Raw genomic sequence first — 27719 nt, 5'->3', positions numbered from 1 at the left:
CACAGGCGGCGAGGCCCGCACCTTGAAATACTGCCCAGGGGGGCCGGCCACCGTTGGCCGGCACGCTTCCCGAAAAGGAAGAAAGAGTGGCCGCCCCCAAGGAGGCTTCTGTGCCAAATCGCACAAAGGGGTAAAGAACGACAGCCGAGAGAGAAGAGAGATGCGGTGCATCGCGGGAAACACGACCACGTAGGCCGTGAGGCAGCAAAAACAAAACAAAAGGAAAGAAAGATAAACCCACAGGCGACGACGCCCGCACATTAAAATACTGCCCAGGGGGGCCGGCCACCGTTGGCCGGCACGCTTCCCGAAAAGGAAGAAAGAGTGGCCGCCCCCAAGGAGGCTTCTGTGCCAAATCGCACAAAGGGGTAAAGAACGACAGCCGAGAGAGAAGAGAGATGCGGTGCATCGCGGGAAACACGACCACGTAGGCCGTGAGGCAGCAAAAACAAAACAAAAGGAAAGAAAGATACACCCACAGGCGGCGAGGCCCGCACCTTGAAATACTGCCCAGGGGGGCCGGCCACCGTTGGCCGGCACGCTTCCCGAAAAGGAAGAAAGAGTGGCCGCCCCCAAGGAGGCTTCTGTGCCAAATCGCACAAAGGGGTAAAGAACGACAGCCGAGAGAGAAGAGAGATGCGGTGCATCGCGGGAAACACGACCACGTAGGCCGTGAGGCAGCAAAAACAAAACAAAAGGAAAGAAAGATAAACCCACAGGCGACGACGCCCGCACATTAAAATACTGCCCAGGGGGGCCGGCCACCGTTGGCCGGCACGCTTCCCGAAAAGGAAGAAAGAGTGGCCGCCCCCAAGGAGGCTTCTGTGCCAAATCGCACAAAGGGGTAAAGAACGACAGCCGAGAGAGAAGAGAGATGCGGTGCATCGCGGGAAACACGACCACGTAGGCCGTGAGGCAGCAAAAACAAAACAAAAGGAAAGAAAGATACACCCACAGGCGGCGAGGCCCGCACCTTGAAATACTGCCCAGGGGGGCCGGCCACCGTTGGCCGGCACGCTTCCCGAAAAGGAAGAAAGAGTGGCCGCCCCCAAGGAGGCTTCTGTGCCAAATCGCACAAAGGGGTAAAGAACGACAGCCGAGAGAGAAGAGAGATGCGGTGCATCGCGGGAAACACGACCACGTAGGCCGTGAGGCAGCAAAAACAAAACAAAAGGAAAGAAAGATACACCCACAGGCGGCGAGGCCCGCACCTTGAAATACTGCCCAGGGGGGCCGGCCACCGTTGGCCGGCACGCTTCCCGAAAAGGAAGAAAGAGTGGCCGCCCCCAAGGAGGCTTCTGTGCCAAATCGCACAAAGGGGTAAAGAAAGACAGCCGAGAGAGAAGAGAGATGCGGTGCATCATGGGAAACACGACTACGTAGGCCGTGAGGCAGCAAAAACAAAACAAAAGGAAAGAAAGATACACCCACAGGCGGCGAGGCCCGCACCTTGAAATACTGCCCAGGGGGGCCGGCCACCGTTGGCCGGCACGCTTCCCGAAAAGGAAGAAAGAGTGGCTGCCCCCAAGGAGGCTTCTGTGCCAAATCGCACAAAGGGGTAAAGAACGACAGCCGAGAGAGAAGAGAGATGCGGTGCATCGCGGGAAACACGACCACGTAGGCCGTGAGGCAGCAAAAACAAAACAAAAGGAAAGAAAGATACACCCACAGGCGGCGAGGCCCGCACCTTGAAATACTGCCCAGGGGGGCCAGCCACCGTTGGCCGGCACGCTTCCCGAAAAGGAAGAAAGAGTGGCCGCCCCCAAGGAGGCTTCTGTGCCAAATCGCACAAAGGGGTAAAGAAAGACAGCCGAGAGAGAAGAGAGATGCGGTGCATCGTGGGAAACACGACCACATAGGCCGTGAGGCAGCAAAAACAAAACAAAAGGAAAGAAAGATACACCCACAGGCGGCGAGGCCCGCACCTTGAAATACTGCCCAGGGGGGCCGGCCACCGTTGGCCGGCACGCTTCCCGAAAAGGAAGAAAGAGTGGCCGCCCCCAAGGAGGCTTCTGTGCCAAATCGCACAAAGGGGTAAAGAACGACAGCCGAGAGAGAAGAGAGATGCGGTGCATCGCGGGAAACACGACCACGTAGGCCGTGAGGCAGCAAAAACAAAACAAAAGGAAAGAAAGATAAACCCACAGGCGACGACGCCCGCACATTGAAATACTGCCCAGGGGGGCCGGCCACCGTTGGCCGGCACGCTTCCCGAAAAGGAAGAAAGAGTGGCCGCCCCCAAGGAGGCTTCTGTGCCAAATCGCACAAAGGGGTAAAGAACGACAGCCGAGAGAGAAGAGAGATGCGGTGCATCGCGGGAAACACGACCACGTAGGCCGTGAGGCAGCAAAAACAAAACAAAAGGAAAGAAAGATACACCCACAGCCGGCAAGGCCCATACCTTGAAATATTGCCCAGGGGGGCCGGCCACCGTTGGCCGGCACGCTTCCCGAAAAGGAAGAAAGAGTGGCCGCCCCCAAGGAGGCTTCTGTGCCAAATCGCACAAAGGGGTAAAGAACGACAGCCGAGAGAGAAGAGAGATGCGGTGCATCGCGGGAAACACGACCACGTAGGCCGTGAGGCAGCAAAAACAAAACAAAAGGAAAGAAAGATACACCCACAGGCGGCGAGGCCCGCACCTTGAAATACTGCCCAGGGGGGCCGGCCACCGTTGGCCGGCACGCTTCCCGAAAAGGAAGAAAGAGTGGCCGCCCCCAAGGAGGCTTCTGTGCCAAATCGCACAAAGGGGTAAAGAAAGACAGCCGAGAGAGAAGAGAGATGCGGTGCATCATGGGAAACACGACTACGTAGGCCGTGAGGCAGCAAAAACAAAACAAAAGGAAAGAAAGATACACCCACAGGCGGCGAGGCCCGCACCTTGAAATACTGCCCAGGGGGGCCGGCCACCGTTGGCCGGCACGCTTCCCGAAAAGGAAGAAAGAGTGGCTGCCCCCAAGGAGGCTTCTGTGCCAAATCGCACAAAGGGGTAAAGAACGACAGCCGAGAGAGAAGAGAGATGCGGTGCATCGCGGGAAACACGACCACGTAGGCCGTGAGGCAGCAAAAACAAAACAAAAGGAAAGAAAGATACACCCACAGGCGGCGAGGCCCGCACCTTGAAATACTGCCCAGGGGGGCCAGCCACCGTTGGCCGGCACGCTTCCCGAAAAGGAAGAAAGAGTGGCCGCCCCCAAGGAGGCTTCTGTGCCAAATCGCACAAAGGGGTAAAGAAAGACAGCCGAGAGAGAAGAGAGATGCGGTGCATCGTGGGAAACACGACCACATAGGCCGTGAGGCAGCAAAAACAAAACAAAAGGAAAGAAAGATACACCCACAGGCGGCGAGGCCCGCACCTTGAAATACTGCCCAGGGGGGCCGGCCACCGTTGGCCGGCACGCTTCCCGAAAAGGAAGAAAGAGTGGCCGCCCCCAAGGAGGCTTCTGTGCCAAATCGCACAAAGGGGTAAAGAACGACAGCCGAGAGAGAAGAGAGATGCGGTGCATCGCGGGAAACACGACCACGTAGGCCGTGAGGCAGCAAAAACAAAACAAAAGGAAAGAAAGATAAACCCACAGGCGACGACGCCCGCACATTGAAATACTGCCCAGGGGGGCCGGCCACCGTTGGCCGGCACGCTTCCCGAAAAGGAAGAAAGAGTGGCCGCCCCCAAGGAGGCTTCTGTGCCAAATCGCACAAAGGGGTAAAGAACGACAGCCGAGAGAGAAGAGAGATGCGGTGCATCGCGGGAAACACGACCACGTAGGCCGTGAGGCAGCAAAAACAAAACAAAAGGAAAGAAAGATACACCCACAGCCGGCAAGGCCCATACCTTGAAATATTGCCCAGGGGGGCCGGCCACCGTTGGCCGGCACGCTTCCCGAAAAGGAAGAAAGAGTGGCCGCCCCCAAGGAGGCTTCTGTGCCAAATCGCACAAAGGGGTAAAGAACGACAGCCGAGAGAGAAGAGAGATGCGGTGCACGCCCCACGCCCACACCACAGAACCCACATGGGGAAGGGCGTGTATTCTTCACGTCTGCTAGTGAACTGTGTTCCCAAGCCCCACTGCCCAGGGGGGCCGGCCACCGTTGGCCGGCCCCACGGCCACGCCACAGAACCCACATGGGGAAGGGCGTGTCTTCTTCACGTCTGCTAGTGAACTGTGGCCCCAAGCCCCACTGACCAGGGGGGCCGGCCACCGTTGGCCGGCCCCACGCCACCTCCTCACCCCCCAAGGGGAAGGGTGTGTATTCTTCACGTCTGCTAGTGAAATGTGGGCCAAAGCCCCACTGACTAATGTGTCAACCAGACCATAGCAACACAGTCTGTAGCCGCCACAAAGGCACACTCCATGACAGCAAACCATCAGCGGCCCTGGCCGCACCCTTCCCGGGTGGACACAAGCTAGCTGACATTCCACAGGGAAGTTGTGGACATCATCACATCAATAATGATTGTACTAATAACCACAGTAAGATCTTAATTGTTATTACCCGGCCCATCTTCCCGGAGGGACTCTGAGCAGCTTCCATGGGGCGTGGCCGTCAGCAATACAATGTGAACAATTAAACCCCAAAAATTTATATTTCTTAAAGGAAATGTTGCATCAATAACACATAAAATAAAAAAGCTGTCACAGCATTACCTGCTTAAAAAACAGAGGTGTAAAAACACGGCTCTGTGGCCGAGGGCTGAATAATTCCACATAGATGAGGTAGTTTGAGAGTTAAAAATCAATAAAGTGCGAAATACTCTTGGCCTGGAAACCAATTCTTCATCTGCCAGCGATCCACCCCATAGTCCTCGAAGGCTTTTCGGAACTGGAATGTTTTACGGCTCTGATGTAAGGTTAATGTTTCTATGGCGTTGAACTAGAGGGAAGACTTGTGTGTGTGTCTGGTGTTATTAAAGGTAAATGACCAAAGCTGGGTTGAGAAGGAAGCCAAAGGGAACCACAGAGATGTATAACTGTCAACAGCATGGATTGGATGTGGAGGGTTTGACAGACCTTTAATCTATTCTTGCAACATCTCACTGTAGGTGTGGACTGTGGTCTGCAAGTTAGTAGAGGTTTTGCAGAGCTGTCCACACTAGACAAAAAAAGAAAAGAGACTTCATGCAAACATTGGAGGACCGCATACTGGCATTGTCATCGCAATGCCGTAGTCCAGAAACCTGCGGATGTGAGAGCTTGACCGTTAGGAAGGCAGAGCGTGGGAAAAAACGGCACTTTTGAAAAGAATTCCTTTTTCAAAAACAAGACAGTGCCTGGGAGTGTTAGAAGATACAAGTGGTCCATCCTCCATGTTTTATTGCCCGTCCGATTCAAGGAGGTAGTGATATTACAGGCATAGCATCAGGATGGCATGGACTTGAAGGAAATGACGCCGTTGATGTCCAACAGGAATTTCTTTTCTGAATCTGTCCGAGAGTTCTCCATAGTTCGTTGAAGACTACAAGTCTTATTTCTGAGTGTAAGACTTTCTGCGGTGTGATTCCACCCTCTTCTATCGTCCTACCAACAAACAGAACCTGCGCCCAAGGGTCACTAGCAGCCGCAAAGGCACACGCCCTGACAGGCAAAGGGCACCGTCCTCGGGCGCGGACAGAGGGCGAGGGGAACCCTAAGGCGTCTGTGCCTCGGCAACAGCGTCGACAACCGCCTCTCAAGGTGATGGGACAGTGGAAGAAGAAAATTTTGAAAATTGGTGGACAAGGCCGAGGTGTCCCGCTTTCAGCGGTGCGGTGATTCCACCCTCTTCTATCGTCGCTGCCAACAAGGCAGCAAAAAACACTTCCGTAGCCAGAGGACCTGCGCCCAGAGATCACTAGCAGCCACAAAGGCACACGCCCTGACGGGCAAACGCCACCGTCCGCATGCGCGGCAAGATTGCGGGGGGAACAAAAGGCGGCCGTCCCGCGGCCACAGCGTCGAGTACACTGCCTTTAAAGGCGATGGGAAAGTGGAAGAAGAAAATTTCAAAAAGAGGTGGACAAGGCCGAGGTGTCCTGCTTTCTGCGGTGCGGTGATTCCACCCTCTTCTATCGTCGCTGCCAACAAGGCAGCAAAAAACACTTCCATAGCCAGAGGACCTGCGCCCAGAGATCACTAGCAGCCGCAAAGGCACACGCCCTGACGGGCAAACGCCACCGTCCGCGTGCGCGGCCATAGGGCCAGAACAACCGAAGGCGGCCGTTCCGCAGCAACAGCGTCAATCACAGCCTTTCAGGGTGATGGGACACAAGGTTTACATTTGGAGTACTTTCTTCAACCTCGAAGGTGTTCCACTGTGTTTGATTATTCGACCCTCTGAGTTATACCAACAAGCCAGCAAAATGCGGTTCGCACTCGACGGAACCTGCGCCCAGAGGTCACTAGCAGCCGCAAAGGCACACGCCCTGACGGGGAAACGACACCGTCCGCGTGCGCGGCCAGAGGGCAAGAAAAACCAAATGCGCCGTTCCGCAGTAACAGCGTCAATCACAGCCTTTCAGGGTGATGGGACTCAAGTTTTACATTTGGAGTACTTTCTTCAACATCGAAGGTGTTCCACTGTGTTTGATTCTTCGACCCTCTGAGTTATACCAACAAGCCAGCAAAATGCGGTTCGCACTCGACGGAACCTGCGCCCAGAGGTCACTAGCAGCCGCAAAGGCACATGCCCTGACGGGGAAACGACACCGTCCGCGTGCGCGGCCAGAGGGAAAGGGGGACCAAAGGTGGGCGTCCCGCGGCCACTGCGTCGACCACAACCGCTCAAGCCGATGGGTCAGTGAAAGATGAAACTTTACAGAAGTGCTGGCCAAAGTCGAGGTGTTGTATTAATCCCCGTGGCAAAACACGACCTCAAAGGTTCAGATGGACAGATATCTCAGAAAAATATGACTGTGGCGTATTCCTTCACCTTAAATGAATATCCGAAGTTTCCTCATCAAATATATCACTGCTCTTTCTGAACAGGAACTCTTAGGATCTGGAGAAGACCAAACATTCCTGGCTCATGAGGGAAATAATTTTTGAACCAAAAAGAAATAAAAGGGGAATTGAATGAAATCCGTAATGAACCCTAAGAGGATGACACATACCAAGGATTTCATGGAGTAATTTATCACACAAAATCCTTCTACCTCTAGAGCGTCAGTATTGCGGGAGAGAAAAAATTTTGTGACTTCAGACTACAGAGATGGGCCAAAAGTAACTTTATTTTGTTCAACAGGGACAAATGAAAGCAACTTCACTTCGGTAAACGTAATGTAAATCCAAGCGATATTTCTTGGGACGCCTAGCTTGACAGCACTGTGTGAGAAAACAGTCTGTGAGTCCTCGTGGACAACAACATAACAATGAGCCTACTATGGTTTGCGGCAGAGCAAATATCCAATGGGCTTTAGGCCTGCATTAACTGGGGAATAGCGTCGTCTAGATCCAAGGCAGTCCTGTTCCCCCTCTACTCTGCCGTTGTCAGACCGCACCTGGAATAATATGTCCAACTTTGGGCAACGCAGATAAATGGAGATGCGGGCAAGCTTGAAAGTGTATAGAGGATTCCAAATAAAATGGATAAGGGTCTGTAGATCAAGCAGTATGAGTAGAGGCTTTATTAGCTGATGGCCATCATTGTTTAGCCTGCAGAAGAGAAGGCTGAGAGGAGAAATGTTAGCAATGTACAAATATGTGAGGGGTAGTCATAGGGAGGAGGGAGCAAGCTTATTTTCTGCTGCCCTGAAGACAACAGGACGGAGCAGTGGGTTCCAACAAGTGGAATGGTGATTCCACCTGAACATCAAGCAGAACTTCCTGACTGTGATGGCTGTTCGGGAGTGGAAGTCTCCCCCGGACTGTGTTGGGGGCTCCTTCTTTAGAAGCTTTTAAGCATAGGCTCGATGGCCATCTGTCGGGAATGCTTTGAATGAAACTTCCTGCGTGTCTGTTGGGGGAGAACTCGATGGCCCATGAGTTCTATTCCAACTCTACTTTTCTATGGTTCCATGATTCAATGATTCGGGAAACGGCGCCTTGTGATTGATGAACCCAAAAACAACAGTGGGCAACGGTGAGTGATGATAAAAACCAGAAAGGAAGGAAAAAGAGAGAGGAAAGCATTGTAGGTTAGAGGAGAGAGTTGTTTGACAGTGTCCAAAGGGGCAACCCCACCCCTGGCCACCCACAAAAGTAGCCAAAGTTACTCTGAAGCAGAGCTGATTAAAGGAGAACTATTCCTCTATGAGCCGTCGGTGTCAAAATCCAAATCTGGGAAATTCAAAACGGGAAGGTTGGCCTTCAGGAAAACCAGTTTCTCAACTGTTTGCGGGTCCAGCAAGCTGCGGTGGGGCGTGACTACATCTCCCGCAAGACTGAAGACCCTTTCGCTCTGCACGCTCGTGGGAGGACAGCTGAGGAACTGGCGGGCAACGTGTGACAGGTCCGGCCACATGTGTTCGCGTGAAGCCCAATAGGCCAATGGATCACAAGATATTATCTCAGGAGGCTCCTCAAAGTACCTGTTGACCGAGCATTCGGCCGAGTCCACCTTCTGAGCAGAAGCCAGCAAAGAGGATTCTTCAGAGCAGGCTAGTATGGCCACCGTCTCCGCAAAAAATACGTTTCCTGGTCGCTGCTGGAGATCCGTATCCCTACGGCAAACACCTACCGGCTCCCCGGGACTTTCTGTCTCGCCACTAGCGCTAGTGCTGGGGGTTACAGGCATTTCCGGAAGAGGGGCCGCTGTGCCCGTTTCCTCCACCCTGGCAGCAAAGACCTCCCTTACAAGGTTAACTAGTTGGGCCTTCCACACGGTAAAGTCTTTTGGGCAGACGTTGTACTTTAGCCGGGGATCACACAAGGCTGCCAGCATATGGACCTTGCTGGAAAGAAGTGGCTCAAGGCGTTTCCGTACAGCAAAGGACAACCTCCTCACCACCTCCTGGGCCGGCGGTGTCAGCGGTCCAGCCAGGGAGTCCATTGTTCGACCGGCCCCAAGCCTTTCTAGGTGCCTCCTTAGCCTCAAGACCATGGGCACTGCCTGGCTAAGAAGGGCTTTTGAGTCCGAAAGGGTGTCAGTGGCATGTTTGAATGGCTTTAGTATGTCTACTAGCTGGGAGATGGTGTCCCACTCTTGCTTATTTGGAACAAGTTTGCTAACTGGCGCAACCAATGTGAGGGAGATGCCGTGTACCGCCTTCTGCTGCTCGACCATGCGTTCAAGCATTTTAAAGGTTGAATTCCACCGAGTTGAGACGTCCTGGAGCAGCTTGTGCTGCGGGAGGCCTTCAAGGCTCTGCCTCTCTCTCAGCTGCCGGGCTGCCTTGATGCTCCTGTGGAAGTAGCCCGCGATCTTTCTACAGCGCTCGATCAGCAGGGAGATGTTTGCGTTGCTGGCTGGCTGCTCTTCCGTGCTCTTTAAACCTTCCTTGACGGTATTGTGAAGCATGTGGGCCATGCAGGACACATTCTGAAACCCGGCACTTTCAACCGCTTTGATCATATTTTTCCCAGCGTCAGTCACCATAAAGCCCCTCCTCATTTCTTCCGGCCTATACTGCATCCACTCCTCCATAATGTTTTCCAGAGAGCTGCAGATGGTCTCTGCCTTGTGATCTCGATCAACTACCTCCAACGCGAGGAGTGCCCAACGATGGGATGTATCCATACTGCCTTCCTTCTCCCACCAATGTGCTGTGAGAGAGAGGTAGGAATGGCCTCCTCCCAAGCTTGACCAAATGTCAGAGGTAAAATGGATGTGTCCTCCCATGGCGCTACGCAACATCTGGGAAATGCGTTCCTTACAGCCCTCGTACAAGCCGGGAATTACTTTTCTGGAAAAGGTGTGACGGGAGGGGATTTTGTATCGGGGGCACAGCCGTTTCATAAGGCGTACGAAGCCTTCTTGTTCAACCAGGCGGAAGGGATGGTGATCAAGGGCAATCATCTCTCCCACAGTTTGGGTTATCTGCTGGGGTGTGAGTAATGTTTCCCCCGTTTTCTTTCTGGGTAATGGAATGGCCCAATCCTCCAAGGTGGACTGTGTCTGCCTTCCACCATCTTCACCAGGAGAACTTTGTGTGCTAATGCTGCCACTGGAAGGGCTTGCAGTTCCCCCTCCTACCGATATGGAGGGATGGTGTCGCTTCAAGTGAGAACTCAACCCCGAGGTCGCAAGATGTCTCAGGTCTCTGCCTCTGCTGATATTTGCCCCACAGTGCCTACAAACAGCCAAGGTAGCACTCTGAGAGTGGACATGGAAATGGTCCCAAATATAAGACCTAAGCCTCCCCACAGCCACTGTGGGGACGCCCACAGTGGTAGGAGTCGTGGGCACCCTTTCGTTAGCTTGAGAAAGTTTTTGTTTGGATGGTACAACCTCCTCTACCTCCTCCTCACTGTCAGTAGCGGGTGGAGGGGTGGGGTTATCTATATCCTCACTATCCACCACCTGTAGTTCCAGGACGGCTAAACCTGTATGTTCCATTGATCGTCCTGTGGTCTCAGCTCTATAAGACAACTGGCTCGGTGTGGAGGGCTGTGTACTTTCTGCATGCGAACAGCCGGCTTCTTCATCAAGTCCACCCACTCCCATAGTTCGGCGTTCCAGACGGATGGGACCCACCCTAACTTTTTTGGCCCCCCACAGTGTCCTGGCTGTGCCTTTACCACTATCAGGACTTGCTCCCCCAGACCCGCGTACAGCTGAACGTTTCATGACAGCAGGAGTGTTTTCAGGAGACAGATGGGGGGATGGAAAGGTGTCGTGGAAGTGGTGGAAAATATTTCTTGTTTCTTGATTGGCAACGTGTTATGTTATTAAGGGTATCTTAACTGCCGCAAAACCGTCTATTTATTTTTTAGCTAATTTTATTTTTTTACAAGGGGATACCTGTACTTTCCAGTTCTCTCAAGGACTAATGGGAGGTGCAATTCTTTTTGGCAAAGTTGGCTTTAGATACACAGAAAGCGACCCTTTAATGGACAGACTGCCCTGTTTGAGCAGTGAAAGGGCAAAAGTGGGTCCCTTGTTTCCCAAAAAGGAGGAGTTTTAGTTCTCTCAAGGACTAATGGGAGGTGCAATTCTTTTTGGCAAAGTTGGCTTTTGATACACAGAAAGCGACCCTTTAACGGACAGACTGCCCGTGTTTGAGCAATGAAAGGGCAAAAGTGGGTCCCTTTTTTCCCAAAAAGGAGGAGTTTTAGTTCTCTCAAGGACTAATGGGAGGTGCAATTCTTTTTGGCAAAGTTGGCTTTTGATACACAGAAAGCGACCCTTTAACGGACAGACTGCCCGTGTTTGAGCAATGAAAGGGCAAAAGTGGGTCCCTTTTTTCCCAAAAAGGAGGTTTTTTAGTTCTCTCAAGGACTAATGGGAGGTGCAATTCTTTTTGGCAAAGTTGGCTTTTGATACACAGAAAGCGACCCTTTAACGGACAGACTGCCCTGTTTGAGCAATGAAAGGGCAAAAGTGGGTCCCTTGTTTCCCAAAAAGGAGGTTTTTTAGTTCTCTCAAGGACTAATGGGAGGTGCAATTCTTTTTGGCAAAGTTGGCTTTTGATACACAGAAAGCGACCCTTTAACGGACAGACTGCCCTGTTTGAGCAATGAAAGGGCAAAAGTGGGTCCCTTGTTTCCCAAAAAGGAGGTTTTTTAGTTCTGCCAAGGACTAATGGGAGGTGCAATTCTTTTTGGCAAAGTTGGCTTTTGATACACAGAAAGCGACCCTTTAACGGACAGACTGCCCTGTTTGAGCAATGAAAGGGCAAAAGTGGGTCCCTTGTTTCCCAAAAAGGAGGTTTTTTAGTTCTCTCAAGGACTAATGGGAGGTGCAATTCTTTTTGGCAAAGTTGGCTTTAGATACACAGAAAGCGACCCTTTAACGGACAGACTGCCCTGTTTGAGCAGTGAAAGGGCAAAAGTGGGTCCCTTGTTTCCCAAAAAGGAGGAGTTTTAGTTCTGCCAAAGACTAATGGGAGGTGCAATTCTTTTTGGCAAAGTTGGCTTTTGATACACAGAAAGCGACCCTTTAACGGACAGACTGCCCGTGTTTGAGCAATGAAAGGGCAAAAGTGGGTCCCTTGTTTCCCAAAAAGGAGGTTTTTTAGTTCTCTCAAGGACTAATGGGAGGTGCAATTCTTTTTTGCAAAGTTGGCTTTTGATACACAGAAAGCGACCCTTTAACGGACAGACTGCCCTGTTTGAGCAATGAAAGGGCAAAAGTGGGTCCCTTGTTTCCCAAAAAGGAGGTTTTTTAGTTCTGCCAAGGACTAATGGGAGGTGCAATTCTTTTTGGCAAAGTTGGCTTTTGATACACAGAAAGCGACCCTTTAATGGACAGACTGCCCTGTTTGAGCAGTGAAAGGGCAAAAGTGGGTCCCTTGTTTCCCAAAAAGGAGGAGTTTTAGTTCTGCCAAGGACTAATGGGAGGTGCAATTCTTTTTGGCAAAGTTGGCTTTTGATACACAGAAAGCGACCCTTTAACGGACAGACTGCCCTGTTTGAGCAGTGAAAGGGCAAAAGTGGGTCCCTTGTTTCCCAAAAAGGAGGTTTTTTAGTTCTGCCAAGGACTAATGGGATGTGCAATTCTTTTTGGCAAAGTTGGCTTTTGATACACAGAAAGCGACCCTTTAACGGACAGACTGCCCTGTTTGAGCAGTGAAAGGGCAAAAATGGGTCCCTTGTTTTCCAAAAAGGAGGTTTTTTAGTTCTCTCAAGGACTAATGGGAGGTGCAATTCTTTTTGGCAAAGTTGGCTTTTGATACACAGAAAGCGACCCTTTAACGGAGAGACTGCCCTGTTTGAGCAATGAAAGGGCAAAAGTGGGTCCCTTGTTTCCCAAAAAGGAGGTTTTTTAGTTCTGCCAAGGACTAATGGGAGGTGCAATTCTTTTTGGCAAAGTTGGCTTTTGATACACAGAAAGCGACCCTTTAACGGACAGACTGCCCTGTTTGAGCAATGAAAGGGCAAAAGTGGGTCCCTTGTTTCCCAAAAAGGAGGTTTTTTAGTTCTGCCAAGGACTAATGGGAGGTGCAATTCTTTTTGGCAAAGTTGGCTTTTGATACACAGAAAGCGACCCTTTAACGGACAGACTGCCCTGTTTGAGCAATGAAAGGGCAAAAGTGGGTCCCTTGTTTTCCAAAAAGGAGGTATTTTAGTTCTCTCAAGGACTAATGGGAGGTGCAATTCTTTTTGGCAAAGTTGGCTTTTGATACACAGAAAGCGACCCTTTAACGGACAGACTGCCCTGTTTGAGCAATGAAAGGGCAAAAGTGGGTCCCTTGTTTCCCAAAAAGGAGGATTTTTAGTTCTCTCAAGGACTAATGGGAGGTTCAATTCTTTTTGGCAAAGTTGGCTTTTTATTCAGAGACCCTGGCACGGAGAAAAACAGCCCTGCATGAGGCAAGGGCCAAATCACCAGGCTCCCTTGTTTCCAAAAACCCTTTAGAAGAAAAAAAGGCGCAGCAGAATAATTGCTGGCCGTGTGGGAAAATTGAAAACGCCAATCTCGTGAGGAAAAAAACACCCACAGGCCCTTTGCAAAAAATTATAAAAGCAACACCCAACACCCAACAGTTTCCCCACACCTCCCAAACTCACCCACCCAAACTTTTCTCCCGGTCTTCTGTAGCCTAGCTCAGCTCTAGAAAACAGCCAAGGAGGCTGTGACGCAGCAAAGTTTCCTGCCTGCCTGCCTGCCCAAACTCCCTTCCACCCTCTTCAGAATCACGGTGCGAATGAGCCACGAGGCTGAGTGCAGGCTCTTTTCATTCAGGACGTCCTACCAGCCCCTCCCCCTGGTTTAACGTGCTCTCTGATTGGCCACAAGGTGCCAACAACACGCTAGGTTGCCCCAGTGCCATTAAACAAGTTTGGGTGATTTGCAAAAGCATTTTTTAAAAACGAAAAAAAAGGCGCCATAACGGAAAACGGCCAATCGCGGTTCGAAACCGCGATATCCAGGCGTGTGGACAACCAAGGTTCAATATTGCTTCAAAACAAACGAAAATAACGAATTAATAACGGGTAACGGGGAAAACGAATTATTTGAGCAAGCCTAGTAAACAGGTGACACGATAAGCCGGAAAGACTTACTGAGCTGGAAATCACTGAAGGATAATATTGGCAGGTATAGAAACAAATGGAAGTCTGATAGAGATACCCTAGAAATAAGTCAACATGACAAAGCAACATTTCAACCTAACTTTTAAAATTGGGATTTTAAAATATCAACTTTCTATGTTTTTTAAGGTGTCTCTTGCCATTTCTAGGAAAGTGTTGAATCTCCTAAATGAGCTGGAGAATTTTTTTCTGGAGTACACAGGATCTTCCCTTATTCTCAATATATTTAATATCTTCTAACTATCCCCTAAAGACATCAGATCTTGTTTAATATTGAAGGCTAAGCAGAGTCAGCCTTAGTTAATACTTGGGTTGGAGAATGCCAATGAAGAACAGGTCTATATGCTATATTTCAGAGGACAAAACTGGTAAAAGCATCGCCCTCATCACATTGAGGGCAGGGGGAATTTGCCAGCGCTGCTTCTTATGACACTTGGACTTCGTTTGAGGCACAGAGCCCTGTCAGAAGTGGATCAATGTGATGTGACGGGAGCCGGCAGACTCTGTGCTTCAAATGAAGTCCAAGCATCATAAGAGGTAGTGCAGTTTTACCCATCTGAATGGGGTCGTAAGTATCCCTTACATTTAAAAACTGTTTGAACTTTGTGAGATTGCCATTAGTTGACAAATACACACAGAGAGAGTGATTCCTTCTGGTTCCATATAATGCTTGGATTCTCTTTTTCATTATCCTAGGTCCCATATACACTGCGATATAATTCAGTTTGAACTGCATTATAATGGTCAGTATATAGTCATATAATGTAGATTATAATATAATAATATTGCGATATAGTTGTATAATATAATATATTGTATGTATATATACTTGTAAACCGCCCTGAGTCCCCTTCCGGGTGAGAAGGGCGGTATATAAATGTCGCAAATAAATAAATAGATTGAACCATGTTGAACTATATTATATGAGTCTACACTGCCATATAATCCAATGCAGTTAATATGCATTATGAAACAGGATTATATGGGTATGTAGATGCAGCCATTATCATGTCTGTAATAATAGCCCCAGGTGGTGCAACGGATTAAACCCTTCTGCCGAAAGGACTGTTGACCAAAAGGTCAGTGGTTTGAATCCAGGGGGCAGGGTTGAGCTCCCATCTGTCAGCTCCAGCTTCCCTTACGGGGAAGCCTCCCACAGGATGGTAAAATATCTGGGCGTTCCCTGGATAACGTCCATGCAGACGGCCAATTCTCTCCTTCCAGAAGCGACTTGCAGTTTCTCAAGTCGCTCCTGACATGGAAAAGTTGTTTGTAATATTGTCTCCTTTCTCTTTACTATAGAAAACTGGTGCCCTTCATGACTTCAGTGTATCTTGTATCCTAAGACTGTTCATTTCGAAGCTTTCCAGTATTATCCTTTAGAGATTCCTCACCTGCCAAGAAATCTTTCCTACTTATCAGGGATTGTAAAACGAAACAGGCTTGTGAGCACCTGTGTATTTTGAAGAAATTGAAGGATAAAATCCTCACACTATGATCTTTCAGCTCCCAGCCATTCGCTATCCTCCCCATCTTAACTTATAGCTTTTTCTCCAAAGCTATGACAAGCCTCCCCACAGAATCTCACAGTCAGCACACAGCAATTCATGATTTTTCAGATGTATCTTAATTATCTAAACAATGAAAAGTGATTAAACCACCCAACCTCGAAATCCTGATTTCTCTTAACAAAATGATGCTGCCTCTTTGGGAAAACCAGTAATTGATTCTGGCAATCTCCTTTTTTGTAAATCATTAGTTAAGAAGTGGAACGAACATGTCTTCATGTGCTGGGCTACTTTTATAAGGGAGACCACCTACCGTGCTCAAAGAACTCTCAAAAGAATTTATCTCAGTCCATTTAACTATGAAGTGAATAAGCTCTCAACAGCCTCAGGTGATATAGCCCTTACAGGGCTAGTATGTAACAAACCAATCATGCAATGCATACAATGAGGTGTTGGCAAAGAAAAAGAGCAAGCCTATAGCAGTGAAATCTCCCAGCCAGCAAAAATCAGAAATCACTAAGGAGTGGACGTTTGGAGTCTAAAGTGGCCTCAACAGCCACAGAGTAAAAAATTACAAAGATGAAAGCAATGTGAAAAAGTATTTTCTTGCAGTTAAATTGACAAATGGAGCATCTGTGATTCCATGATATCTAAAACATTTTATTTTATTTTTTGGATTCACAGAGCATCTTTTAAACCTTCCACTCACAACCAAACAGCAGAATTGTACAGGCAGTCCCCAAGTTACAAACATTCAACTTACAAAGGGCTCCTTATTAAGAATAGGGGTGAAAAAACAGCAAGTGATAGAAATCTACCCCTCAATTCTCACAGAGACAGAAATTGAGGTGAAATCTTCTGAACAGGGGCACAGGCAGCAAAGCAACCACATGAGTGATTAATCCTTCTCTATTTTATCCAAAACTAACCCGGTTGTGCAGCAGGCTAAACCGCTGAGCTGCTGAACTTGCTGACCAAAAGGTTGCCGGTTATAATCTGGGGAGTGGTGTGTGCTCCTGCTGTTAGCCCCAGCTTCTGCCAACCTAGCAGTTCAAAAACATGCAAATGTGAGTAGATCAATAGGTGGTACCACTTCGGCAGGAGTCATGCTGGCCACATCTCCTTGGAGGTGTCTACGGACAATGCTGGCTCTTCTGCTTAGAAATGTAGATGAGTACTATAAGAGGATGAGGGTGTGACAGGGAGGAATCCTTTTTAATCCCACCCTTGCCACCAAATATGTACAGTGTGTGTAATGGTGGTTATGTAATATTGATGGAATGGTATGTGAGGTGAGGCAGGGAAATAGTAAATGCTGTTTCCACTGCTGAGGGGATTTTATAATCTTTTATGTGAGGGGAAGGGTTACAGGGGGTGATCTTTATTTCAAGATCCCAGCCTCTGTTTCTATATTTAGGGATTTAGATGTTGTGGTTCCCTTTCTGAGGTAAATGTGTCTATTATTCTTCCCCAATTAGATGTTTTATTCAGGTAACTGCCACCAACGTGAGGTTTTTGAATTAATCCCGATGAGGTTTGGCTCCACAGACGCAGATGGAAAGAAATGAGACCGTTGTTAACAAATAACAACAAATTTATTTTGTACAAAGCTTATGGTTGCAGGTTTGATTGATTAACTTATGGAACTTTAAATAAACAAGTGGTTTAATAACTCTATAACCACAACACAGTAGTGTTTGGTGTAAATCCACTCTTACTCTCCTACTGGTGTTATCAATTGTAGCGAACTCTAACCTCAGCTGAGCTCTTTAATGGACAATGTCCCAACTACAATAAACTATTGATTTGATCTAATACCGATCAAATCCCTGATCACTAGTCTTTTCTCAAATTAGTGATCTTAACTAGGCTTCCTTTAGTCTGCCCTGACTAAAGATTTCTTTTCCAGGCCTATCTTTTCAGCACTTCCTGACTGAAAAGCCTCCAGCCATGCACACACACACTCTCTCCTTCTCTCCCTCACATTCAAAACTGGCTTCTCTTTTTAAAACTGCTTTTTTTCCTTTCCTTGGCTCCGCCCACTTCTCCCCCTCATGAGCTAGCCAGCTTTGTCTCCATGGTAACCGAACCACTGTGAAATGAAACAAAATGGCTTCTGTCTCATTCATGTTTCAAAATGGCTACTGTAAACTAAAACATAAATACATACTCCAACAGACAAAAATTAAACACAATAGCCATGACTTCTCCACAGTACCAACCCCCAGAGTTGGACACGACTACACTTAATGTCAGGGGAAAACCTTTATCTACCTTTCTCACCCCTAGGTGGACTCAAAGCGATGTACAATAAATGGCAAAAATTCAATTTATTTATTTATTTACAGCATTTTTACCCTGCCTTTCTCACCCGAGGGGACTCAAGGCGGCTTACAGAAGTCGGCAAAAATTTAATGCCCCAAACACAATAATTAAGATCAAAACAATACATACAAATCAATTAATAACACTATTAAAACACATTATAAAATTTAAAAACATATATTTAATTGAATCCATTTATCCGTAACCTCGTGAGTAAACCATGATTCAGACCATGTCGACTCAAATGTTTATTCATTAAATTCTTGGACAAACAACCATGTCTTTAAAGCTTTTCTAAAGCCCAGAAGAGTCGGGGCTTGTCGGATGTTGCTAGGGAAAGTGTTCCACAGCCAGGGAGCCACCACAGATTAGGCCCTGTCCCTCGTTCCCACCAGCCACGCTTGCGGGGCAGGTGGGACTGAGAGCAGGCCTCTCCGGATGATCTTAGGGTTTTAGATGGCTCATAAGAGATACGTTTGGATATGTAAATTGGGCCAGAACCGTTTAGGGCTTTATAGGTCAAAACCAGCACTTTTGGGCTCGGTAGCATATTGGCAGCCAGTGGAGCTGTCTTAGCAGGGGGATGGTATGCTCCCTGTAAGCCGCCCCAGTTGTTAATCTGGCTGCCGCCCATTGTACTAATGGAAGCTTCCAGGCCATCTTCAAAGGCAATCCCACATAGAGAGCGTTGCAGAAATCCAAACGGGATGTAACCAGAGTGTGGACCACCGTGGCCAAGTCAGACTTCCCAAGGTACGGGCGCAGCTGGCGCACAAGTCTTAACTGTGCGAATGCTCCCCTGGCCACCGCAGAAACCTGGGGTTCCAGGCTCAGCAATGAGTCCAGGAGAACAATCAGACTGCAAACCTGTGTCTTCAGGGGGAGTGCAACCTCTTCCAACACAGGCTGTAACCCTATACTCTGTTCAGCCCTATGACTGACCAGGAGGACCTCTGTCTTGTCTGGATTCAATTTCAATTTGTTCGCCCTCATGCAGTCCAACACAGCAGCCAAACACTGGTTCAGGACCAGAACAGCCTCCTTAGTGACAGCTGGGAAGGACTGACAGAGCTGGACATCATCTGCATACAGATGACACCTCACCCCGAAACTCCGGATGATCTCTCCCAGCGGCTTCATGTATATGTTAAACAACATGGGGGAAAATGCTGAACCCTGCGGGACCCTACAAGACAATGGTTGTGGGGCCAAGCAGGTGTCCCCCAATGACACCCTTTGGGAACAGCCCTCCATATAATAATACATTACATATCTAAAAGGCAATAACATATAACTATAAAATTAAGATCAATACAAACCATCAGACATATGCATAAAACATTAAAACTTTAAACATTGCATCAATCCGTGGTATCCTTTAGCTGCTTGAGTATTGCCATCATTCGTCAAATGCCTGCTTGCATAGCCAAGTTTTAAGCTGCTTTCCGAATGCCAGGAGGGAGGGGGCTGATCTAATCTCACTGGGGAGGGAGTTCCAAAGCCGACATTTGGCTCAACAAATTTACAGTGGAGGACCTTGAAAATGGTTAAAGAGGACATACTTATATAAAGTGATAGGATTTTTTAAAACCTATTCCATGGATAGTTTGGGGTTTTTTGTGTGTGTCAGGAGCAACCGGAGTTGCTTCTGGAGTGAAAGAATTGGTCGTCTGCAAGGACATTGCCCAGGGGATGCCCGGATGTTTTGATGTTTTACCATCCTTGTGGAAGGCTTCTCTCATGTCCCCGCATGGAGCTGGAGCTGAAAGAGGGAGCTCATTCGCGCTCTCCCCGGGTGGGATTCGAACCTGGCAGCTTTCAGGTCAGCAACCCAACCTTTAAGTCACGAGGCTTTTATCCCCTAGGCCACCCGAGGGTCCTCCATGGATAGTAGAAGCAGTAAATTGAGAATCCTTGGATATAGCATGTCAGCTGTATAAAAGTTAAATATAAGATGCTGCTTATTAGTTTAAAGCTCTAAATGACTTGAGACTAGAGTGTTTGAGTGGCTGCTTTCAATGTTTGTCACTCCTCACACAACTCTGTTCAACAACTGAGTTTCTGGCTCCATGTTACCACATCCACTGATTTCCAACCATGTCCAGGACATTCTTTGCTATGGTGCCAGAAAACATTTTATTACTTAATTTAAGATTTTCAATAAAGCTTGGCATCATTTTGGGGGGAAAAACAAACTGTCACAAATCAGCTCTTTTATAAAAATACAATTTTGATATTTAAGTGCAATCAAAAACCAAAATTTTGAATTATATGTCTTGATACCACTATTATATTTTTCCTCAGCAATTCCTAATAATGAACAGTATTCGCAGTCACAATTCATCAATGACAACTATTTATCACTAAAAAAAATGTTTCTACAGCTTAGCTGATTCCGTTCCCGAACAAGTGTTTATCCTTTCTGAAATGTGACAGAAAGTCTCACAAAGAAATACTTAAGGACCCATTTTCCTAATCTCCAAACAAAACAAAACCCACAGGCATTTTTAACATTAATTTACATTCACTTTTGTTACAAATGTATTACAAACTCAACAGGCTTTTGTTACACTCAGCCAAACAGATTGTATAGCTTACATTACAGACTACCAGTGAGGGGCAAATTCCATGGAATTTACTCCCCACTGATAATGTATAGTGAAAACCATTCAATTTACCTGGGTAAAAAGTATCTGCTAAGATATTTTTACCTGCCTCTGCATGTAAAGGTCTCCCAATATCTTTCCAAAACAACAACGTAAATGCTTTCACTACAAATAAAAAAATGAAGGCACAACCAGAAGTGGTCAAAGTTTGCTTTTTAACAGTTGTCACAGGTGACCTGCTGATGTAACAAGGACAACATGCATTAAATCAAGACACCCAATCAGGTCTGAAACAACCAACTTTGAACATTTCCTTTCTAAATAAACTAAATAGTTGTAGCTATTTTCCAGCAAGTTTTGATTCTGCAGCTGAAGTCAGTAAACAAACTGCAACTTACAAGCTTGTTATCTGACTCTATCCAGTCAACAGTGAATGCTTTCTTTTAGCCAACTCAAAACTGAATGGCAATTTAAACAGAAAACACAGTAGTTCACTGTAAATAGACAAGACCGGCCTATCCTTTGCAAGAGGCTTGCTAAAAATTCCAGCTCTTTTTAATATAATACTGTAGTCTTACTTGGTACTGGTCGTATTTACACTTTACTTAAAGCCCAACATCTTGACACATACCCTGTTTGCTTCTAATCCTTGCAAGAGCAGGTAAACAAACCATGCAGTAGTAGCCTAACACTGGGCATGGAGCCAGCATTGTGATTTATTGTGTCTCTTAGGCAAGGACTGAAATATCAGCCCCCTCATATCTCCCAACTAAAACAGGGAGCTGGAATGAGCCATAAAGCTCTAAATAATAATAATAATAATAATAATAATAATAATAATAATAATAATAATAATAATAATAATAATAATATTTTATTCCTTAACTGCCTCTCCTCATGGCTCAAGGCAGGTTACAACACTGCTAAAACACATAATCAAAGCATACAATAATTTAAAAACACTCCATAGAATACACATATTAAAACATACTTCCATAAAATACATATTAAAATACACAAAACAAAAGTTAGACATAGAGTAGAAGTTTAAAATTCGTCATTAAAACTGTCTGGGTAGCGACAGGTCTTCACTTGTGTCTTAAATTCTGACAGCTGATGTAGCTGTCAGAGATCTACTGGCAGGTCTTTCCATAGTCGTCGTGTGTGTGTGTGTGTGTGGGGGGGGGGGGCTGATGGAAAGGTCATCTGGGTGACAGTTGCCAGTTGACTTCAATTTGTTTTTCCTCATCCAGCCCATTATCTCCTCCAGGCACTCATTCAGAGGAGACACATTATACTTAGCTGAAGCTGTTTTTGAACAGTAACTTTGGCCAAAGGATCTACAAAGTTCCAGATCAGCTTTCAGTTCAGCCTAATCACAGCTCTAGGTAAGATAAAGTATATTACAAGTGTCCGTATTTTATAGGACTTCAAAAATTACAGTGGCAATGACAAAATGTACATGAGCAATATCTAAAGCATATGAAGTAATCCACACCTGAGGTCTAGAAAATAGAATATAGCCAAAGCTTGTTTGTTGATTTGAAGTCTGGTACTGTATGTAGCCATAACTTTTGGTTGTTGGCCTTGGGCACACAATATTGCAGTTACATTTCTAGAAAGCAATACAGACCACAGGATGATGTCAGCTATCGTCAAATTGAGTTGATCTGGCTCATTAAAATGGATCACCATACAGTTGAATCTTTGATTCTTATTTTCCAGCAATAGATATTTATAAACCAGGATATAAAATCCAACAATAACCCCCGTTTGTAAAGTTTTCACAACCCCGATTGTGCCCCGATAGTCTAGGCAAAATAAAGTATAGTGCAAAGTTTGGGAGAAATGCTAATCAATCAATGCTTGTTTGTTGACTTATTTATGAGAACAGGAATACCAGAAAAAAAACGAACTAGTTACATGCCCACTGAGGTTTAATGGGCCAGCATTACTGGTTTGAAGTGACAACCCAGCACATATGGAAGCATAATGACTATTTCCAATATTTCAAATTTATTTCTCAAAGCACCATATAAAAGAGTCATTCTGAATTTCATATTTCATGTACTACAGAACGTTTGCATTAATTAAAAATGAGATTCTCAACTCTTTGGCAGTTTATTCCTTGAACATATGCAAAGAATTTGAAATATTCGTCCATTTATTTTACCTGATATTTAAGATAGAGACATTCAAGACACGTGAAAAGAAAAAGAAATCAGTTTCTCTACTGTAGAAATGTGCACCCACCATATTACAGGAGTACTATGTTTGGCAGACTTCTAATTTGGACCAACAATGCATTCTGTGGCACTTTATAAATACTTTCCCATTATCATTATGTAAGAATGTCATTGGTTTGGTAATCCAGACTAAACTCTAATCTAAGAGGTCTGCAACAACATAAATTATAGCAATATTACTTCAAATGGCCATTTAAAAATCATTGAGCCATTTTAAAAACATTATATAAACTCCACCTCCCTCTACAGACACACACTCCTGAAATAAATTCTTCAAAAAATGGAAAACAGCATCCTCCACTCGCTCTCTGAAATTTACCAGACCTTTATATTTCATGTAAGAACTCACAAATACTCTTCAAATGTTATACAAAACATGCAGCTAGCTAATGGGCAAAAAATTACAGTCTTCAAAGTAGAATCTTTTTCACTTCAGATGCTGACTAGTAACTTACTAGGCTCGGCACTAAATATCAGATTTCAACTAGTAAAATTTCACCTTATGCCATACAGATGTTTGTACACAGTGAGGTTAACTGCACAATTCTCTGGAAATGATCTAAAGTAAAGTGTTGACTCAATCTCTCTTTTTACAGTACAAAACCAAAGCATCTCAGCAGCGAGTCAAGCAATTAGGTGGCGTCCTAGCCAGCCCACTGGTCAATTTATTGCTTCTTGTAACAGGCAGTGAGTTCTTCTCATTATGTTCCAACTAAGATGGACACAGCTAACTGAATTTACCGTAAACCCAGGTGGCAACAGTAGCACAGAAGACTATTTCATTCTCTGCAGAAATGAACAGATCTGCCTCCAACAAGAGTCAGTGGATTAAACTTTAAAGAACTTCAAGGACTGATAAGCAAGCAGTGTTTACTTTCCAGTATCCCTCAACTATTTGCATAATTTAACTGGAAGAGGCTTAGATATATCAACCTGGAAAAACAAATTGGTGATTATAGCATGATCTGGAAAAGATTTCTCTGTTCCTAGATCAATTTGGGCAAGTCAAATTATAATTTATCTGGACAGGATACCACACCAGACCTTTGTGGGCAGAATAACAGAATCTAGGAGAATCAGAGATAATCTCCCTGTTGTGCTGCTGCCTCCGCCTGCACATAACGAAAACCTGTTCCAAATGGTTGGGAAACTCCTCCAGAGCCAGTTTTCAGGCCTCTTCAAAGGCTGCCGAAGGAAGGGGAAGGAAAGGAAGCACATAAAGGTAGCACTGTGCTATTAGAGACACTGTAGATTTAGGTGTCTGTTTGAGGATCTGTTATGTTTACATAAGGTGCTAACAAACATACCATGTAAACAAGAGCTTCTGGATTTTGCTCTACGAAGGCTCCAAGCAAAAGTATGATTCTGCAAGTCTATGCTATGGCGAGATTCCAAGAACATACTGAGATCTTCAAACTGCAGTCACAATTCATTGCTCTCTGTCCATTTTGCTATTTTGCATAAAGTCAGTATATATGGTTTCACTTTGAAAATTCTTTGCCAGCTGCATTTGCAGACATCTTCTCTTTTTTCAAAAAAGAAAGATTCACTTTTGTGTTGTCATGACCATGAAGAGTGACATTTGAGGCTTTCACATATTCCGATTCTTGAAGGAGTTGCTGTACGGTCATTTTAAAAATAAGGCGTGGATCCTGACCAGGCAACTTAGGGCAATTGCAGTGTTCCCTTATTTTAATGGCCTGGAAGGGGGGAAAGACAAACAAAATGTCAAAGAGACTAATAACCAATTTCTAAAATGGAATATATTAGCTTCTAAACTATACTGCTGCCAAAAAAAAAACCAACAACAAAAGAAAAGCATTAGAAAAGTGTTATAAAAACAATCAAACCATTGATGAAGATTTTAATGACAATAAGTATTCCAAGTGAATAGGCAGGATTTGTATATTTACTGTACACTAAATAATTCAAATGCATTTTTTTTTTAAAAAAAGGTCTTTAAACTTAGAAGTTTCTCCAGCATCGAACAAAACTTTAGTATATAAAGGCTTCATGGACCAGAAATACTTATCAGATGCAGGAGAATAATCTCCTTTAGATAAGGTCCATTGCTGGTATTAACTGGCAATAATCTGTTATTAGACTGAAATGCAATGATATAGTAGCAGCCTTCCATGAGAGAAACAAAATGACCCCAACCACCTTTCCCCATAGCAGGACTTCATATTAGGACATTTCATAGCCCCATGAACAGACTTTAAAGGCAAGGAAGTCTACTGGAATTCATCTGATTTACCTTCGACCAGTAATTGAATTGTCTCATTAAAATTTGAGCTTTTACTGGGAGCATTCCTAGCTCTGCCCTTACTGCAGCCATCAGCGTTGCTCTGGAAAGTCCCAGGAAAATGCGAAGCTGCTTAACTTGGAAGGCTTCGATCTTGGCCAAATTGGTGTGCCCCCAAATTTTGGCCCCAAATATGAGTGTTGGCATTATTATTTTTTCTTAAAGACTTCCAGGGCAGGACTGATTGTGCCTGGGTATCTATGATGGTACAGCTTGTAAATGGAACCTGCTGCTTTTGTTGCTCTTTGTATACTGTAAAGATGTCAGAAAGGGGGAGAAATCTTTTTTAAAATCCCCACCGCTGACACCGATTGCAGAGATGTGGAGGAGTTCCTATTAATTATTTATATTTATATTATTGCTGCCACCACTTATTAATGATGTTTATTTACGCTGCCACCAGAGGTAAAAATGTTTATAATGCGGCCACCAGATGTTAAGGGGATCATCAACTCTTGTCACCACTATAGGAATACCTAGCCATTAGCTACTTAGAGAAGAGACTTTTAAATCTTGGTTTTTCTTTCTTCTTGTTGTTCTAAAATTGTTTATTCTTGATGAATATGTGTATATGGCAGAGACTGAGATGCTTGAAGAACAATAACACGTTTATTCAGGCACAAGATTAATGGTTACAATAACTTTTCTTCTTGTTTGAGGCACGTTACTGAACAGTTGCAAAACTATATTGAGGTGTTCCAAACTTCTTAAAACGTCAGTTCTTTCTCCACTGCCTAAAACTGCAGTCACCCTGTGAATGTCAATCACAGACTATCTGTTCCTTATCTGGACACAGACTACCTTAAAATAAGTCACCAAACTTATTTTAAAATTGACTAAAAAATCAAACATTTGAGCCATCCGGATCCCTCAACCAGAATCAGTCTCCCGGTACCTCATAAGGGCACCGACTCTAAAACTAACCTTCCCTATGGTTCTCTGACCACAGACTGACTGACTGAGTTTCCCTCCAAATTCTGCTCTCTCTTCAGCTAACCCAGTTGGCTCCGCCGCCTTCTCCATGACAACCAGCCTCTGAGTGCTGAGTAACTGAAATATTAACCCTTTTTAAAACACAGTTAAACATGGCATCTGTAAATTAAAATTCATACTTCTTTACATATACTATGAGTAATATGGTTAGCCCAAGCACCAGATGATGAAAACGTAATGCCTAGATATTTGTAGCTATTAGTTTGTTCCAAGTGTACATCATTTAGGGTCCAAGTGAACCGCTTCCTGTTTTTTCCAAAGACCATAATTTTGGATTTATCCTTGTTCATAATGAGGGAATTTAGCTCACAATACAAACTGAATTTTGCCAGAGATCTTCTCAGTCCCACTGGAGACATTGCCATGATCACCATATCATCAGCGTAAAAGTAAGATGTTGATAGTTCTGGTCAGAACTTTAGGGCCATGTAGATTGTCAGAGGATGTTTTCACAATGTCATTTATATAGAAATTAAAGAGAAAGGGGGCTAATATGCACCCTTGTCTCACACCAGTTGACGTTTTGATTTCATTGCTCAGGGCTCCACTGGGTCCAAGTCTGACTTTCAGTACTGTATCAGAGTACAATGTAATGATTGAAGTAAGTAGTCTTCTGTCAATGTTTGTGGCAGCCAACTTTTCCCATAATGTGTTGCGGCCTTGCCTTGTTTTTATTTATGTTGCACTTTGAAATGGTCATATGACTGGTCAAACAAATAAATTATTATTATTAAGTTGACTTTAAAGGCACAAGGAGCTGGGGGTGGGAAGGAGAATCACTGCTTCTTATTCCACTGATACAATTTCCTCTGTTACAGCAAAATAAAATCAGACAAAACCAAGCCAAGCTTATTTCATAACTAGGATATGTACTCTGTGTTGCCTGAGCTCTTGCGAGTGACTTCATTCATGACTTGAATGAAACAAGATTTTGGTAGCACCTTTGATCCTTAAAAAATTTCACACCTGGTTCCATGGAAAGTAGACCTAAACTAAACAATAATAATTTCAGAGGACTGAATTGTGGCACTGTGGATTAAGTATACTTTTCTTGATAAGAAAAACCTAGAACACAGGTTACAATGAGTCCATGGACTTATATGAAGACAAATAACCAAAAACTAAAAGAAGTTTCCAATCCTATTCACATCCATGTAAATTCAATATTGGTGTTGCAAAAGTAGTTTCCCCCCACACTGTACAATTTTGGTATTTCAAGCAGATACAATACAGATCCACCCACTCACTCCACTTTATTCTAGCTTTTTCAATTGGACAGTTGACGGTTAATAGATTTACCAGTAGCTTATTCCTTATATTTTACTAAAACCTTGACTCTGTTTGACATATTCCCTATTTACAAGTAATAATCTTGCTTTCAAATCAGTTTATTTTAACAGTTTGTATTGTACAACTACGGAATATGAGATACAGCATCTTCTACTACAGTATATGGTTCAGTGCACCTGTTTGCTGGGAAGAGTGTTTGTGTTTGTATGTGCCTTCAAGTCACCTGTCAACCTATGGTGAACCCATGCATTTCATATTTTCTTAGGCAAGGAGGTGAGGCAAAGAACAAATAATCTTCTTCAAGTTTTATTTGGAGTACTTTCAAATGTGCACAAACACCTTGTA

The 27719-nt window shown here is 45.4% G+C and overlaps 1 protein-coding gene across 2 annotated transcripts in view; it reads right to left on the bottom strand.

The window, feature by feature from the left end:
- Positions 1–17924: 17924 nt before the first annotated feature.
- The window catches only part of oma1 (OMA1 zinc metallopeptidase), a 46364-nt gene continuing 36569 nt past the window's right edge, over positions 17925–27719 (bottom strand). For both annotated transcript variants that reach the window (XM_008109377.3, XM_003220148.4), the window contains one exon: positions 17925–24486. In XM_008109377.3, the coding sequence (XP_008107584.1) occupies positions 24268–24486 (219 nt within the window). In that variant the 3' untranslated portion in view covers positions 17925–24267. The remainder of the gene's footprint in view (positions 24487–27719) is intronic.

This window comes from Anolis carolinensis, chromosome 4, assembly GCF_035594765.1.
Source record: "Anolis carolinensis isolate JA03-04 chromosome 4, rAnoCar3.1.pri, whole genome shotgun sequence".
NCBI classification, from domain to species: domain Eukaryota; kingdom Metazoa; phylum Chordata; class Lepidosauria; order Squamata; family Dactyloidae; genus Anolis; species Anolis carolinensis.
This window is presented reverse-complemented; position numbering and strand designations above follow the sequence as displayed.